This window comes from Liolophura sinensis, chromosome 7, assembly GCF_032854445.1.
Source record: "Liolophura sinensis isolate JHLJ2023 chromosome 7, CUHK_Ljap_v2, whole genome shotgun sequence".
Lineage (NCBI taxonomy): Eukaryota > Metazoa > Mollusca > Polyplacophora > Chitonida > Chitonidae > Liolophura > Liolophura sinensis.
In genome coordinates this window covers 23836387-23854813 of record NC_088301.1, presented here as the reverse complement: position 1 = coordinate 23854813, position 18427 = coordinate 23836387, and the positions used below count along the sequence as shown (strand labels likewise).

The window sequence follows — 18427 nt, the reverse complement described above, 5'->3', positions numbered from 1 at the left end:
CGTTATTCCCTAAATGCTGTAACTCACTTTTGAAGAGTAGTAGAGGGTAGTACGTGCTTAGTGTCAAATTTACAAATGGCGGGAGGTGTCTGTAAGTAGAATTTTCAGGAAGTGAAACAGAAAACCGGCACGAAAAAGTCATAACAACACCGGCACTGATGAAAGTTGTTACCCAGCATAGGTCCCACTAACTCTTCGCGAATAATATATGGTGAGAAAATTAAATAACAGTGACTGGACACCCTAAAACTTAAAGTCGGCTAGGTTAGATAATACATCTTTAGACAGTTTTAACGTTGAGGTCTGTTTCGCAACAATTTCTGACATTTACCTGCCTTGAGTTAGGTGAATATCAGAAATATTGAAAAGAGACCTCAAGGTTTAATTTGATTGAACAAAGACAGCTGGTAGAAACAAAAACTTCCAATAAAATTAAAATGGCAATGTCAAATTATCATAGGATAAATGGATAAAACAGGGGGAACCAAAGATAAACCATACACCGATTCACGCAATGCAGGGACGTAGGAAGCGGTGGGGCCAAGGGGGCCATGTCCCCCCACCCCACCCCACCCCTTTTCAAAAGTGCCGGAGCGGGGAGGGGGGGGCAGCATATCTCCCCCACCCACAAACACACAACCACACTTTTCAGGTTCGGGAAATTATATATACTTGTAACACAAAAGTGCTCCTTCACCAAATAAAACATCACACTATTGCAAATATATTTTCTGGGTAAACTAAACATGGTAAACTGCATTTTCCCCAGTTTTTTACGTCCTTGGACGTACATATTTATGAGTTAGCTCTCTTGGATGGGACTCATCAGTCGATCGAACAAAGTCAGGCAGTGAAGTTATGCCGTCAACAGCAAATCAAGAGGTGAACAATAAGAAAATAAACAACAACAACAACTACTATAGCGTAATACATTTATAAATAACATTATGAACTACTGACAACTTTGTCATATGCCTGGGTATGATTTAAGAAAAAATATTTTATGGGATCTAAATTTGTATTTTTGAAAATTGGTCTACCCACAGTGATAACCTAGGGATAAAATGTCAAAAGTGTGTGTTGAATTATTTAATATACAAAATCCCAACTTTTCTTAACACTAGATTATAAATTGTTATCATATGTCAAATTTAGGCCTAAATATTTGACAAAATTAGTGTATAATAACAATTAATAATGGGTAAAAGCATAGGCCTATACATAGGGCGTGCAATCTGTCCTATAACCCAATTGGCGTTTTTTAAACATGTTTTTTACTGTGATTATTGTTTTGAATCAAATACAAATTGCAGTTAAAGAATAAACAAAAAAACATTCATCATCTACAGATACAGTCTCAAGATATAGGGCCTAGATGCCTATGTTCCACAAAGTTATTCTGATAATACGCCTATATTTATTGACGAGAAAGGGATGACCGAGAATCGAAAGCAAGCCAGCAGGAATAGACCGGCAAGTTTACCACCAAGGCCCAGTAAAAACATGGATGTTTCTTTCCACCCATTCCATACAAGTTAAATGCTTGTGTTAGTCAATCTACACCAGCCTTTCTCCGAAATGAAAAAATTTAATGTTGAATTCCGGATAAATTGTTACAATGCTCTTTGTTAACCAGTGGTTCTCCAGGCAAAAGCTTCAACAGTTGGGCTGAACGTATATTTCAATTTTTTCAGGCAGACTTAAATAGTCAATAACACTTCAATTGACATATCTGCAGGCTTAAATGGCCAATAACACCTCAATTGACATATATCTAAGATACGGCAAATCGTCTCTAAGGTGATATAGCTCTTTCAGAGTTTCCAGCTCCTTGACGGCCCCTGGACCCTAACCTTTTTTGCTGGGATTCTTGCCCCCCCCCCCCCCCCCACTCACACACAACTTTAAAAATGCTTCCTATGCCCCTGCAATGTCCTTTCTTTCCAAACAATGGCTGTTGTCCAAAAGTAGTATAACTTTGGCTCTTACCTCTCAGCTCGCCCACACACGCAACATCCCAGGTATATTCCATTCAATAATGGCACACCAGCCCCGTATGCGCGACACGGCAAACCATTTCTGTACAAGGCGGCCATTAGGCTCGTCTTTTCAGGTTTGACCCGCATGCTTTTTCAAGACACAAAACCGTGGCGAAGGCAAAATGGCTGCTGCTGTAGCGATGGCTGTGAGGTGAATTTGGGTCTCGTGTGTCCTTATCAAGTGGACACACTTGGAGAGGTAAGAGCTAAAGTTGACACCACGTTTGAACTGCAGCCATTGTTTGGAAAGGACTTATCGGACAGGGTGTGCATAGGTGAATGGTTCACAATTGAGTCCCCCTGTGGCTATGATACTCCGCCAGCCCGATATAAAGAGAGAAGTTGAAGTAGCCTGGATAATGTTGCCTAGGATTAAGACTTTATTTGCATCAAGTGTGGTTATTTGAATGTGCTGTATAACTATTTAGTGAATTACGCAAATCCATAAGTGACATTTGTGAGAAAGTGTGCATATTTTTAACACAGGCGCTTTTGGAAAACTGTAGTTTAAAACCATTTTATGTCAGAGAAGGTATTTTGTACTTTTATATGTTTAGCTACATTTAATACTTTAAGAAATGAAAACCACACATTTTCGTGTGTCCTGTAAGTGTTAGATATTTTATAGCACCATGTAAGACCAGGTTTCCTCCCACGATAATGCTGCCAAAACAACTCTGTGTTCAGAAGAGTCTCCATGGGGGCACAAAGCTGGTCCCACTAAGCTGCCGAAAAAAATCTGACCATTGATGAAAAATATGCATAAAATAGCTAAGAGTAATTATGTGATACAAAAGATGCCTCTAATGGGATTTTTTTCCCTTTTCATGTATTCTTTAAGCCGATGGGAGCTTCAGTTAAGCAATTTGCATGTTAAGATAGGTTTCCACCTGGTCTTTACAAGCTATTTGCACCAAGACTTTCAATATGAAACATGGGTCTCTGATAACGAATTGGTTAGCACACCAGCACGGAGCAGTAACCCAGGAGCCTGTCACCAGTGCAGTCACTGTGAGTTCAAGTCCAGCTCATGCTGGCTTCCTCGTGAGACGTACTGTCAGCAACTTGCAGATGGTCGTGGGTTTCCCCCAGGCCCTGATCAGCCTCCTCCCACCATAATGCTGGCCACCGTGATATATGTGAAATATTCACTTAGAACATCAGTCACATAAATAAATCACAACAAAGAACATTGTCTGTACATGTATGTTGAAAAGGGACAAGTGCTTATGAAATACTTCCTTTGCTATCATCTTCACAAGCTTCAACTTATTGAATGTGTCCTGTCAGTGTTCATCTGTGTTTATATTTTGCAGAATTGTGAACAGTTGTAGGTGAATCAAAATGGAGAACAGCCATCGAATGTTCCTACAGGCATTCATGTCTAGAGGCATATTAGATGCAAAAGATGTGATAAAGTTATTCCAGTTGGTCTGTGACAGGTGTAATGGTATGTCCTAACACAGTATTTATATTGTCGTAAGTAATATGTGTAGTCTGTCATGAAATTCTCTGTAGACCACATGTTTGCGACGTGTGTGACATACACATGGTTCAAAATTGGCCCGTTCTCATGCCCCAGGGAGTCAAATTTCTTCAGAGAAAAAGTTTCTACCCTTAACATCTGAGTCATTATAGCTTCTGCTGAAGAAACTGCACATTGTGACAGTATTTTCTTTGCTTCTGCCTCCACCTAACTTGATCATCTTTGTTTACATACTTAAAAATAATAGTTAAATTATCTGGAGTCATACACATAATTCATCTCAAATTCAAAGCTGATACTGTGAAGTACTTAATTTTTGTGTGGAACTAATTTTCGCGTATTTCGCGGTGTACAATTTACTGCGAAAAATAATTCCAGCAAAAAAAATATCCAGTATTGAATCATATACTACAGGTAGTCGTAAGTGAAATCTTTGCCAGAGTGACGCGACAGGCCAGTTAAATTTTTTAACAGCAGGAAAATTATGGTTTAAATATGTACAAACTGGTGCTAAGGCTTGGTGAGTATAAAACAAAGTGGGAGTTTTTTCGTCTTTAGTTTGATCAATCTTTGCTATGCCCGTAAAAGTACATGTACGTGCTGGCTTCTAATGAATGTTGCTCTGATACTCGCTTTCCCATTGGTTGTGTCTCTCCTGTGGTCCAGTGAGTGAGCTTGTAACAAACTGTGATGTGTGTACAACAACACTTTGGCCGTTTGACAGCTACGGCAATGTTTGTGGTTTCTGACCTGCTACAGAGGACGATTAAAACCAAAAACAATGCAAAACATACAGTGTTGCTTGATAAAGAATGAATGAATGGTTCTGATAATGGTGAATTCATATGTTTTGCATTGAACTGCTCAAAAGGTGACCTGTGACTTTGCCATGTGTTTAAAAGTGTTCATAAACGATTCGAAAAGAAGTGACACCTGCTTGAGTTCTGCTCACCGTAGGTGCGAAAGTAATCTTCTCACGTAGTGATAATCCATCCCCCATTGTTTTAATCTCTGATCCAGATCACAGGGATTAGCGACACCACAGGAGGATTAAAGGAGGATTAAAGCCACCCATGATGATACCTGTTTTATGTGTTTGAATAATTACGGTCATATTATATCTTGGAAAATTTTAAGATCTGTTTTGAGTTTTCTATTAAATATGCGAAAATTAATTCCCATGAACATATTTTTGGAGAAAATCTGCTAAAATAAATTCCAGCGAATAATAAGTACTTTACAGGATTCAAATTAGTGTCAATTCTCATACTCTGTACAACGTGAACTGTATAGAACATTAGAAATGCCTGATAAATCTTATATGTGTGTGTAAACACCCCTCTGTTTGACAGTTTCCATACATAAATTGCAGACCTTCTGTTTTATTAGTGAGTTGGAACAAAATGTTTGCTAAACATTGTTTAACTCAAAATTATAGTCTGGAAATCTTTGAAGTGGTGAGTTGCCATGATATGGGTTTAGTACTACTAGTATGGTAACCAGAAACACTGAGGTGGCATTACCAGTCTTATCAAAACTACAATAGATATGACACAGCATTAACGTTATTTCTGTTCATTGATCTTCATCAGAACCTGTCCCGGAGTCAGCGGACGAGAGAAAACGCCGCCTGGCAGAACTTGTAATTACCATTAACACAGCCATCAAACAGTTCAGCCTGGAAATCAGGAAAGGGGTCAGTGAGGACAACGGTGCTAACTACTACTGCCTGGTGAGAACTTAACACCATCACAAAGTTGAACATTTTGGGGTTGCAACTGTGTTACAGCTGTTTTATGACAGGGGTTGGCTATGGCCAAGATGATTAGTACGCCAGAGTGGCACAGTGACGTAGGAGCCATCCACCAGTGCAATTGCTGTGAGTTCAAGTCCAGCTCATGATGGCTTCCTCTCCAACTGAAATTGGGAACGTCTGTCAGCTACCAGCGGATGGTCGTGGGTTTGCCCTTAGCTTTGTTCGGTTTCCTCCCACCATAATGCTGGCAGCCGTCGTATAATGAAATATTCTTCAGAATTTTCCACAAACTTGAAGACTTGATGCAGTGTTGAAGCTTTTATATTGTCTCTGATTGTTGAAAGGTTGCTAATTTGAAAAGTCAAGAACATCTGTCATTACTGTCAAGCTTGGGACCTTTGCTGGCTGAGTTGTCATTAGAATTCAAATATTTAAATGCATGCAGCTGGTCAAATGTTTTAAAAAATAACTTTTTTAAAAATATTTTCAAATACAGTCTTCAGTAATTGTGAATGATTTGTTGCCCCGCTTCCCTGTACTATCTTTGGGTATAATGAAGGAAGGTAGCATTGACTAAATCCACTGCTGTCGTTGTCGTAGTCTGATAAGCATGATTTCTTTTTTAACTGTAACAAGCAGCTCTCCTATGAATGATGTTTTTCTGGTTCATGTGCCAAAATTTTTTTTCAATTTTGTTATTTTTATTACTCCATAAATGTATTTACACATATGTCTGTATTTCACTTTTATGGAATTGTTTTCAAAGTGGAAGATAGCTGTTAATGCTCAGTCACAAACGTTTATGATGAATGAAATCTTGTTTATCTGTCCCCTGTCAATAATTTTTTTTTAATGTTTTTCAGATTAATATTCAAGAAAGTCCAATTACCAGGATGGCCTCTGACTATACACCAAATGAACTAGAATTCTTCAAAAAAATAGTGCGTGCAATGAAGATTTTGCATAGGACTTACATTAAATAAAGCCCAAATAATGGTTTTATGTTCCCTGAATTTTTGGGGGGAAACCATGTAGTCACAACTTTGTCACTTTGTTTATCCAATACTTGTGTGGTTTCAGGCTCCTACTTGTTTTGAACACCAATTCTCGATGGTTAAGTACGTATTGGTGAGATGTGTTTCGACCTATACTTGCTGACTTTATGGGTTGCAACAGTTGATTTTGTGTTTCTTGTCATCAGTAATGCTATCAAAAGCAGATGATAAAGCTTTCCCTTAAGTAATAGTATGTGTTGATGTGATAAGACCAAAATGTTGTTGAAACTTGAATATGTTCCTACCATGTGTGATAGGCATTTGTTCAGGACATTAAATAACATCAAAATTTATTGACACAGATGTAGTTGTAATAGTTCAAGCTGATATACTTTCATGGCAGTTGGAATCAATTGAATGATATGGATTAAGGCGAGGTGCGAGTTTACTTATTAAAGAAGGTAAGCAACTAGAAAAGAAGTTATATAAAATAATTGTACTGGTGATTTTCTTTTCATTTAAGGTTGGTAGCATAGTGGCATCAGAGACTGGAACTATTGGCTCCACAGATGCTCTTAACTTGACCAATCAGCTTGGCAAGAAGATGAGCAAAGAGGCGGCCCAGGATATGTTACGGAGAATGATACGTGACAACTGGATGACCCTGGTAAGGACTCTCCTGATTTTCCACTGGCTAGGGCTGACAGGTATTTTTTGACTGTACCTTGACAAAATAAATGTGAAATCAATCACGAGGCAAACAGTGTAAGAGTTCAGTCTAAGTCTTTCATGAGGAATTTGATGATTCTTCCATTATACATGGTAATGTCAACCAGCAATATGATTTCCCCCCGGACAGCCCAGTTTTCTCCCACCAAAATGCTGGCAGCTGTCATATAAGTGAAATATTCTTGAGTTCCACAGAAAACACCAATTAGATAAATAATATAATTTGGTTCTCCCATTCTCCTTGTTGTTATGACCTTTGTTGTTGCTGATAAGCGGTTGAGGAATCTTGTGGAGCTGTTAGTGAAATCTAAGGTTTATTAAGGACCACTCGTCGTCCACCAATTTGGAATGCAATTCTGTATGTTACAAGCGGCAAAGTTTGTCAAGGACTTGCCGAACACCAAGCCTTTACTGTTATTGTAACTCTTTTGTGATCATGAATGGTACATGCTTTAACTTGCACATCATGGATAAGTTTGCCCTTACATGTACTCTGTCCAGAGTAAGACCGCCATCTTCAGCAGGACCATGATAACAGGAATGATGATACAAGTTGTACATATACAGTAACATGTATCTCACAATTGCTGATTGTGAAGGTAGGAAGCTTTGTCAAAGGTTCCTCCAGTGTGCAATCTTCAGTGTAGCCATTAGAATGACCAGTGAATCAATTTGTCACATAGGTTTAGCCAGGCGAGGGTCTCCGGGCCTTTGAGATGCACTATTATGACAAATTTAACATGAGAGAGATTGGGAAAATGAGAGAAAATTGGAAATGAGACGGCCTGATTTCCAATTTTGGCCAAATCTTTGATCTGTCAGTCAGTCAGTCAAACTTCCGTTTTTGTAAATGGCAAAAATATTTCAGTTGCAAAGACCTTTGTGCAAGTTTACCCCAGACTGCCTTCAGGTACAACACCAGAAGTACATAAAAAGAAAGAAGTTTGCCACTGCATTCTCTGGCAGTTAGCATGACTGTACTGCTTCTGGTCTGATACATGTAGGTCAATGGGGTGTTGTTACTAAAAATACACAAGGCGATACTGAGAAATTACGGGAATTAGTCACAGTCCCAGTCAGCTAGCTCTGTCAGTTTTCCCAGAATATGTAGTGTCCTTTGTAAATAGAAATGTCAGTGATTGTATGCACCAATCAATGTGGAGTGAGAGTACCTGGATAGGGAATCATAAAAAGAGAGCATCTCTATTTATGTACTTTTGATAATACTTCCTCCAGGTTGATGGTCAGTACGGAATGGCCACCCGTGCTTTGTTAGAGTTGGAACAGTACATCAGGGAGCAATACCCTAACTTGGCCACACTCTGTAACCTTTGTAAGAAGTTATGTTTACAGGTGAGTCCAACAGTTTTCAGACATGAAACATTGTCTTCAGCTACTGTATTAGACTTAAAATTTCATCCATAAATAAGTTTCTGATTTTCCCTGATTCTGAGTGTTCCATTTACCTGAGAAAGGTGTCTTAAAGTTGACTGGGAAGGTGGGATGATGTCCTCCTGGAAAAATTTAAGTTTTGTTACCAAAAGAAATCTGTTGTAAACTTTATTTTCCTCTAAAAAAAAAGCACGCTTTATTCTTTTTCAAATTTTTATAGTAAATAAAGTATTTAATTTATGCGGTGTTCTGACATAACCATTGCAAAAAGTTTATCTTCAATGTTCAAAACTTGCTATCCATAAGACACCTTCAAGCAAGCCTTGAATTGCATTTATGTAAGGCTAAGTAAGTGTGTGTGACTGCAGTTTGTAGGCCATCTAGGCCTTGTAGGATAGGATTGCTGTTACCACAGATGGCCATCTGTAGCCTTGCATTAGGAGGTTTGTCTTGACCTCATGAGGTGTAGTGGTTTCATCATCTTGTAATCCTGACAGTGAAGATTATCTTGAGTATAGAATGAAACACTCTCTGATCAAATAAATTCTCCTAGTATGTACTGTACATGCTAATTACCTGTAAGAAAACGTCGTTATCTTATATTTTTAAGCAGTACTCTGCATATATTAGATGGTTAAGAGGTATAAAAAGACTACAATCCACAAATCCAAAAATGGCGGATGTGTGAGAAACACGCTGTGCATGTGAATTACATGGAAACCTTATTGTTTATGCTTGTTTATTTCAAAGTGCCAGACATGTGAACAGTGCAACACGAAATTACATCGTGCATGTGCGGCCAGGTTTTTCAATCAAAAGAAAGATGTGAGATGTCCTGGAATAAACTGCAATGCAGTATGGGAAGACTATAATAATCAAGGTAAGAAATGAAGTTGGGGTGGGGGGAAGCATGTCAAGCCCAAATCAACTTCAGAGTGAGGACAAATGTGGATGGTTATCTCTCAGATGAAGTTGCTCCCAGCCTGTTGTATGGCACACCTGAACACATTCATTGCCTCAATACACAAATGATTGAGAGAGTCGATTTCATTTCCCAAAATGGTGGGCCCAGTTGTTCAAAAGTGTATTAGCTAATACTGGTATGAAGTCATATTATATTTTTAGAATTTTAGTGGAACATAGCAGCCATTGCAATTGCCCAGAGCCAAAGTATAGCAGCAGAAGACATAGTTCATAATTAATATACAATTTATGGCAAAGTACAAATCTGAAAACTTGGCTTTAAGTTAAGTTTAGTACTAAGCCTCAAGACAGTTTTGAACAATGGCTTCGGGATCTACTATTTGATTTAACCAACAGTGTACAGGCTAAGAGTAGGTGTCTTTCCAGATCAGCAATTCACAAGTCAGCTTGGGAAATGGTTAGCAGATCTGATTTTAGTGAGATTGGAGATTGTACTGATTAGTTAATTGTACATTGAGAAAGCGCCTGTCATAAGTCTCAAAGTCAAATCGTGTTGACACTATTTTAACTGAAGCTCAGCAGAATGGCCCACATTCCAGTCAAGCAATAACCCACTGTTCATACTGGGGGGAAAAAATCAGTCTGTGCTGCAGTGTCGACCAGATTTCTTTTATAAGAAAAAAAAAACACTTCAGTAAAAAGAAGTCCCTGAACAATAAGGCCCAACTAAAGATAGACCACTTTAGTGGCATAATACAGTTACATCGCCTTCCTCGAAGTCAGGTCATACCAAAGACTTTAAAAATGATACTTGTTGCTGAATTCCAATGGCACTCAGCACAAGGAAACAAGGCTGGTTGACATGGCTTCGTAGTTATATCGTAATTCAAAGCAAGGAAAGTCATGCACAAGGAGATAATCAATAGTGCAACTAATTTTAACCAAATAAGGGCGAATTGTCTGTGTAACCTGAAACGGCAGATGTTTCTGCTTATGTCAAGCTAACGCTGCACTTCATTTTAGACAGTGCTTGGGGGGTATAAGTGTGCAACATTGTGTTTCCAGTTATAGCATGGTGCATCCCATGGTCTCAGTAGAATTCCCGTTTAAAAGATGAGTTATAAGAGTTGCAAAGCACGTCAAAAAGAAATGGGTGCAGCCATTTAGATCTTTTTCCGTGCTTCTTCCTAAATAACTATGGTTATATTTTTTGTAATCTTTTTTCTTAAATGGACTTGAGCTTTATAATTATGTGATACCAATATTTTCAGTTGAGGAGTGGGGCACAGTGGAACAAATAGTACTGTGGAAAAATTGTTCAGTATTGCATACAGGTAATCCAACAATTAAATGAATTGTAACAGAAATCATTACATCAGTGATCATCTGGCAAAGGTTCTGAATAACTGTGTTACCGTGTGGCTTGTTTCTCAAATGTTTTTCCAGATTCACCTGGGTCTACTCCAGCCAGTTCCTCTACAAGGGAGACACGCAAAAGGAAAGCTAAGACATGATAGATCATCTTGCTACAAGGCTTGTCTCTAAATATTGACTGATTCCTTTAGAAATATATCTAGCATAATGATATCATTTTGGTCATCATGTCTTTTAATCACTGTGTCATGGAATGTTACTGTTTTCTTGTTCATCAAATCTTTATGCATTATATGCTGTCACATCATTGTATTTTCTTACAATCACAAGCTCAAAAATAAATTTGGTAGCCTTCTATGCTCAGACTGTTGTCACTTTTTTTGTGGAGTTAGCAATTTTATTAGTGCGTGTACTAGCAGTTTTCGTGCTAGCAAAATCGAATGCATCCATGAACTTTTATAAAATATCAAAAAATCACCCATTGATTAACGTAAGATAACTGGAAATGTTGAATGCAAGACTTTTTAAATTTTATTTATGCATTTATTTGATTGTTTTTTCACGTCGTTGAGAATATTTCGTGTATACAAGGGCGGCTAGAATTATTATGGGTGGAAACTGGGCAACTCATGGGAAAGCTGCGGTCATCAGCAGGTTCATTATAAAAAATTGTCTCAATTATTCAGACGAAAACGAATCCTTAAATGCTGCTTGAATATCTTTATCATCACAATTTTTACGAATGGCACATTGAATATTAGTTATTAAATCTGGGCTTAATTCATAATTTAAACACGCAACACAACAAATGACATTGATTTATTTTGTGTTTAATGACGCAATACAGATTGATCACTAATACAACTGCAGACAAGCCTGTGGTTGTAGTAATCGGAGTAACTACATGTATTCCCTTCGCCATGTATCGGACAAACCTCCAGATTTTAAACTATATCCCGCTCCAGTTGAACGCGGGAAGGTCTGTCATGGGTCGTGGGTTTCCTCCCACCATAATTCTGGCCGTTGTCGTAGAAGTGAAATATTCCTATCTACGGCGTAAAACACAAACCAAACAAAACTAGATCTGAGTCGGAAAGAGCTCGAATCAAGTCTGATCAGGTGAATGTTCTAACTCACCAGCTCACCACTGGCACACTTACGGTAGGCTCGTGTGGTTGACAACACTACCGTTTACCAGAAGACTTGGCCTGTTGAGACCAGAGTGTGGACGGATGAATATCAAGCCAACTGCAACATTCTTTAAACAGTTATTTGGTAGGCAGCCTACCTTTGGCACTTACTGGATCTGATTCCACAAAGCTATTTTCGATATGGTGAACAGTGTAAGACTAAGAAAGATCAGTTTGGGACATATTTTCACTTACCACGTTTTCCCAAGTTTAACCATACCATGATCCAAAAATAAGTATTCATGTCAAGCTACAAATTTTAACTGGAGTTAAAACTGACTTTGTGGAATCCACCTGAAAGATGTTTTAGCCTGGCTTTTATTGGCATTGGGTTCTGATGAGTTAATTAACCCGGCTTGTGTGTAGTGTTGCACTGGATCATGCTACATATATATATATATATATTAGTCTGTGCCGTATTACTGTTTTTAAAATCAAGGCGTCGAAACACACATTCGCATACCAGCCGTTGACCAAAATGAACGGTAATGGTCAAATAATCGCAAGGCTAATTTCTTCAACAATGATCAACACAGGCTACCAAGGAACTATGAAAGCACACAAAGTAAGAAATCAAGATGGACCCACGCAATAGAGGCTTTCAACCTTAGGTTTCATTAGCGGAAAACACAAGGACTGTTTTGGGCGAATGAATTAAATTATCCAAAGACACATGATAATGGAACCTGTGAATTTTTTTTTTTCGTTGTGCTACCATATAGTCAAAACTTTGAAATCCTTCCGTGTACTTGATAGAAAATATTGCAATGAAGACATTATAAGGGAGTAAGCAATTTGCTTTATCTTATTGTTCATTATTTCATACTGAAATGAATCAAGCAAGTAATAAATATACAAAACACCCTGTAACATATGTTGGATTGACTAGGAAGGCTCAGTCTGTGACAATTTCAGAATTTTTTGCCCAACTTTAGCTTGCCAGGTATTCATTTGCCTTACGTTAGACAAACTACTAAACTCAACCGGATCTGGGTACGTCCAGTGAACGGAAATGGTGTCCGTTTCCCAGTTCCAACTAGTCGTATGCGCATGCTTGAATCCTGCCACCGTTTCGGAATCCCTCACATATGGTGGATAGCACCGATCATAGTAGCAGATCACCTGCAAGTGGCGGTCTATGTTCACTAGATCGGGATGCCTTTCGTAGATCTTATAGGGAATGTCCACTCCATTGAACCCCCAGTCAGTGTCCACAAAGGTCTTCATACTCTCTAACTGAAATTGCAGGAATCTTGCCTTTGGTTTGGCTAAAATAATTCCTAAGTTCAGCGTGTCTGGAAAGGTTCCTTCCGGATAAAGAAACGAATCAACGTTCGTGGTGAATTCAAACTCTCGTAGACGTACAGGAATGGGTTGAACGCAAAGCACATCCCAGTCCAGATAAACCCCACCATACCTCAGCAAAACGTCAGCTCGCACTATGTCACTGGCGTGAGATGGATTTTCCACTTTGTTTCCCCAGATTTCGTCTGGAAACGTTCGGTATATGAAGTGGACGTTGCCGTAGGCTTGTGCTTTGAGCCAATACTCTCCCAAAGGCATATGGTCGCCGTGGATGTAAACCGTGTCGACGCGAAGTACGAAGAGGACGCTGAGCAAACTTAGGTAATTGAACACTGACATGTGTCTTTTGCCAAACCACACATAATGAGCAATGTTAGGAACAAGCGTGGTGTTGGAAGGTTTTGGTGCGGCGGGCTCGGAGATACCGTAAGACAACCATCTGAGGTGAGAAGCCAGGGGCAAACGACTGGTCATAATCTGAACAGGAAAGATTTCTTCGTTCATGAAAATGCACGCATACGCGTTCAGGTCACTGGAGAGGTCTCCGTTATTAACACATGCGTATATATTTTTCGTCGCATTGACATTGTCTTCGAGCGTTTGTTGCCTCTGAGTACTTCCAAATTTTGATGAAGCGATAACAGTTCCTCTAAGAAAGTCTGACATTTCCAAGTTACCCGAAAATGGCAGACGAATATTACTTGGCTTTCTTCTGGTAAAACTTTCCGTGAGGATGATGTTTTCAGGAATGTAAACCCCACCCTCGGCGTCCAGAATGTTCAGTATGCTTGTCAAAGAAGGCCTGCTAAAATGATGGCAGTTCCTTGTTTCCATCGGTCTTAAGTTCAGCTGAGGAATGTCTCGCAGAATGGCGGGAAAGTAATGGTAATAGCCCAACCGGTCCATTACGGGCAGTTCACTGTAATGGAAGTGTATCTGGTGTGGGTTCAAGATTTTCACAGCGCTTAAAACGCTTAAGAAATTGTGGAATTTGAAATGGCGATTTCCGCACCAAAAGAAATGAACCGTGATCCTGTGTTCGCCAGCCAGTAGTATATTCGTATCTGCCTTCACAGCAGACAGGTGCTGCCGCTGGTAGTTGTGGTTGAGGAGAGGCGAGTCTTGGCTCTGGAATGGAGGCATGAGATGGTCCGGCAGAGCGCCGACGTGTCTCCCAAATTGTTGCTGACGTCGGGATAATTGAGGTATGGACTCGGACGGATTACCAAATTTGGACGGGGATAAAGTCAAATCTTTCACTATGAAAATATGAACATAAAGTAGCCCCAGGAAGACGGGCTGCCATAGGTTAGGTAAAATGATCTTTGCTCGGCTCAGGACAAATCTGACACATTTCGCCATTGCTGAAGATTCCTTGGTATAGACCTGAAACGGAAAAAAACATGAAATTAAAACTGAAAACATACGTATACTTAATGCAAAATTCGTTTTCTTCTCTCATTTTGTGTATGGTTGTTTTCCAGGTAACCGTACATAAAGAAAAGGCTTCCATAATTCCCAATGAGCAAATCGGAATCACACTTTCGCCCGCCTTCGTCATCAGCATCTGACAATATTTGCCATGTATACATGACAGCCTTCGCCAAGTATATGCGTGACAAAATTCGACACGTATACCTGAAAATGACAATATTTCCAGCGTATACACGTTTGACAAGCTTCGCCATGTATTCCTTCACGAAATCGCCACGTAGCCTATACGTGGCATGCGTGGCATACCTGACAACATTCGCCACGTGTAAACGATATGACTCTCTCCAAATACACTGGACCACCTTCAGAGTAAGGAATACAATCAAACTGCACGACCTGAAAATCACCAACTCACATCACCAATATCCGGTAGAGGCTGTGAATGACATACACCTTAATCTGGTTATATGGTGTACATTTGCAAATGTGATACAAACGTGTCAGGGAAATGACGCCTAGAGGACATGATCACATCGATCTATACAGCGTTTGCTTCATCGCATCTATGTCTTAGTGATGTTGATAAAGTGTACTAATTAACAGATCTAATTAAAGACACTGAATAGCCTTGGCATATTTATATAGAATATGCCCTACTTTTCCCGATTTCATATACACAAATTTGACCTAAGATTTGCGATGTCGTCGCTGAACATGCACTGTGATGCAAATAGTATATAAACTATATAGACCCCGAAACGTTCTCTTTCGCCACTGGAGGAAGTTGTTATATTAATTTTATTTAAAAATATACTGACTGCATGATTGAGTTAAACAGGCTTCCCACATTTCTTACTTCTCAAACATTTTCAGGTTTTACCTTATTTTGTCCTACATATAATTTTCACCCTTCTTAGGGAGTTGACTTCCTTGTTTTGAAAATGTGTTAAACATATGTATACATATATTTTGAAAAATACTAAAAGGCTACACAACAATCTACATTCACGCCATTTGTTGATCATTCTTAGGTTAAGCATAGTTTGGTGTTTCTTTTGTACATACTCCTGTGTTAATTAACACAATAACGGTAATTAAAAGAGATTTCCCATTATGTATGTATTGTACATATCTGAAGCGGGGGGGGGGGGTATTTTATTTACTCAGCGGGAACTATAGATGGACAATATTGGAAGGCAGTGTAGTTATTTATTTATATTTTCTTTCTTCTTGAAGAAAAGGAACTTGGGTTATGGCGCGTGGTTCGTTTGATGCCCTATAAATTGTAACATGGAAATTGATCAATGCCTATAAAACCATAATTTGGAAAGTATATTAAACCACATTCAGATGGTTATCTACCATCATTAACTAATAACAAGCTCTCACAATGTCAAATGACTTCATCCGGCTTATCATTTATATTCTGGTAACTCTGGTCTTTAAACCTCGTTAGTTCGCGAGAGCCTACGCTCTGTCTCGTCTCAATCTGCATGAACTCGCGAGATATCTGAAATGCCAACTCGGCTTCAACTACATCTTCTTTCAGTATAAAACCATCTACCGCGAATATAAGCATGTATGTATAGTGGCCTATATAAATTGGTTTGCTCAACACTTTCGGCTGGCCGCCGTCGTATAAGTGAAATATTCTTGAGTACGGCGTAAAACACCAATCAAATAAATAAATAAATCAACACTTTCGAATGAACGCGTGCGTACATACCAAATGCCTTCCCCAGAGGCAAATCAAAAACCAACAATCTTAGCCAACTTAACATCAGGTTTATACAGCTTAACCTATATACAAGATATACAAGAAAATACGTATATTAACCGGACCATTCCAGTAATTACAATAAGATAGAACTCAAATTGAAGCATCTTTTGCCCACACCCCCCCCCCGCCAATCCCCCCCCCCATTTTCAGGTTCCCGAAATTATGTATATTGTAACACAAACAGGCCCCTTCGCCGAATAAAAGAGCACACTGTTGCAAATCTAGTTTCTCGGTAAAATAAACATGGTAAACTACAATTTTCTAACAACGCAGTTATAACTGCTGCTTTATGTAGTTCTGAGTAAATAAATTTACATGAAATAAACGTGCTGTGCACTGGCATCTAGTGTGTCTAGTGACTTCATCCAGCTTATCATTTATACATAGAATGCAATTTTTCTCATGCGTTTTGCTCGGCTCAAAATAATCTTTGAAAATAAATCCAACCACCTGGACATTTTTCATGGAGTTTGACATATATTTTTTATGTTATTGTTTTCCTTTCTTTTTATGAGAGTTATTCAGCGTAGGCGTTTTTTGAAGTATGTTTTCAAATGTTCATGCCACATGTACTGAAATAATGGCCTTTTTTTTAAATAACAATTTTTCTGCAACGTCGGTTTTGTATTTTCTGCATCCATGCAACCAGGGCTGCAATTGTCGTAGGTTGTGAATTTTGATTATTTCTCAAAGACTTTGCTTTTCCAGATCACATGCTATATTGTCACGAAGTTATACATGTACCTGTTTTCCCAAACTGATAATGTGCCAAAATTACATAGGTTTGCTTGTTTTAACATTCAATACACATATGGAAGTAGCATATATTAATATATACAATTCTCCCATAGAAGGGCAAATCATCTACAGTGTAATTTGTGAACCCATTTGTCTCCAAATGCAATCTTTTTTTCTAATTTAGTGACTGCGTTTCAATGCGATGACGTTGCAGTTCTATTTAGCCCAAAAAGCAGAATAATTAATATATTTGTACAATATATGCACTCATCGGTGTTATTTATTTCATTATGGTTTATCATCATTCCAAGATCATTTCACTCAAGACGGGTTGCAAGATTCATCAGTGAATAAAAGATAAGTAACCGTTGTAACCACCAACTTTGGCGCGTTACTGACAATTCCCTTAAATCAGATGCACGCCTTTTTTCTGAACCAAAGGCCTGATCAAAAAGTTTATGCATAGGCCTACATGTGAATGACACTGATTTCAAATGAAAGCAAGCCAGCGCGAATAGGCCGGCAAGTTCACCACCAAGGCCAAGTAAAAACATGTATGTTTCCTTCCACGGCTTCTCCTCCATACGAGTTAAATGCTTGTGTTAGTCAATCTACACCAATCTTTTTAAATTTAATGTTGAATTCTGGACAAATTGTTACAATGTTCTTTGTTGACCCGTGGTTCTCCAGTTAAAAACGTCAACAATTGAGCTAAACGTTTATTTCAATTTTTCACATCTCAAATGGCATATCTAAGATACGGCAAATCGTCTCTAAGACGATATAGCTCCTTCAGAGCGGCCTCTGGACCCTCGCCTGTTTTGCTAGGACTCTTGGCCTCTCCACTTTCAAATTGCTTCCTACGTCCCTGCTGAATTAGCAATACCCCCCTCCTTGAATGTAGCTAATTCACTAGTTCATAGGAATAAAATATCCTTAATACAATCTTAGTTAATTTCCTCGTTATTCGATTAAAGTGCATATAATTGCATGATATAATTATGATCTAGATGTTTTTGTGTTGATCTAATTGACATTGGGTTTAATTCACGAAACCGGTCTTAAGCACATAAATAGTAATAATGACTGGCCAGTAGATTCTAGTAAACTGAGAAATTACAAAAAGGTTAACCGGTTACACGGGCGGACGAACGGACAGACGAGAAATATATCATATATGTATCCCTTCATTTTGGTGAAGAGATAACGATGGTAGCCGGCAGATTAACAATCACTGATAAGATCGACCAATTAGGCCCTACGTCATTCGTATGACATCACTAAA

At 38.8% G+C, this 18427-nt stretch overlaps 1 protein-coding gene across 1 annotated transcript; it reads left to right on the top strand.

Annotated features, from left to right (window-relative positions):
* Window positions 1–72: 72 nt before the first annotated feature.
* Window positions 73–11045, top strand: LOC135470219 (non-structural maintenance of chromosomes element 1 homolog). The gene is made up of 8 exons (XM_064749035.1): window positions 73–211; window positions 3356–3489; window positions 5118–5257; window positions 6145–6222; window positions 6800–6943; window positions 8242–8358; window positions 9148–9277; window positions 10768–11045. Exons 2-8 carry the CDS (start codon window positions 3384–3386, stop codon window positions 10833–10835), a joined length of 783 nt encoding a protein of 260 aa, XP_064605105.1. The 5' UTR covers window positions 73–211; window positions 3356–3383; the 3' UTR covers window positions 10836–11045.
* Window positions 11046–18427: the final 7382 nt, after the last annotated feature.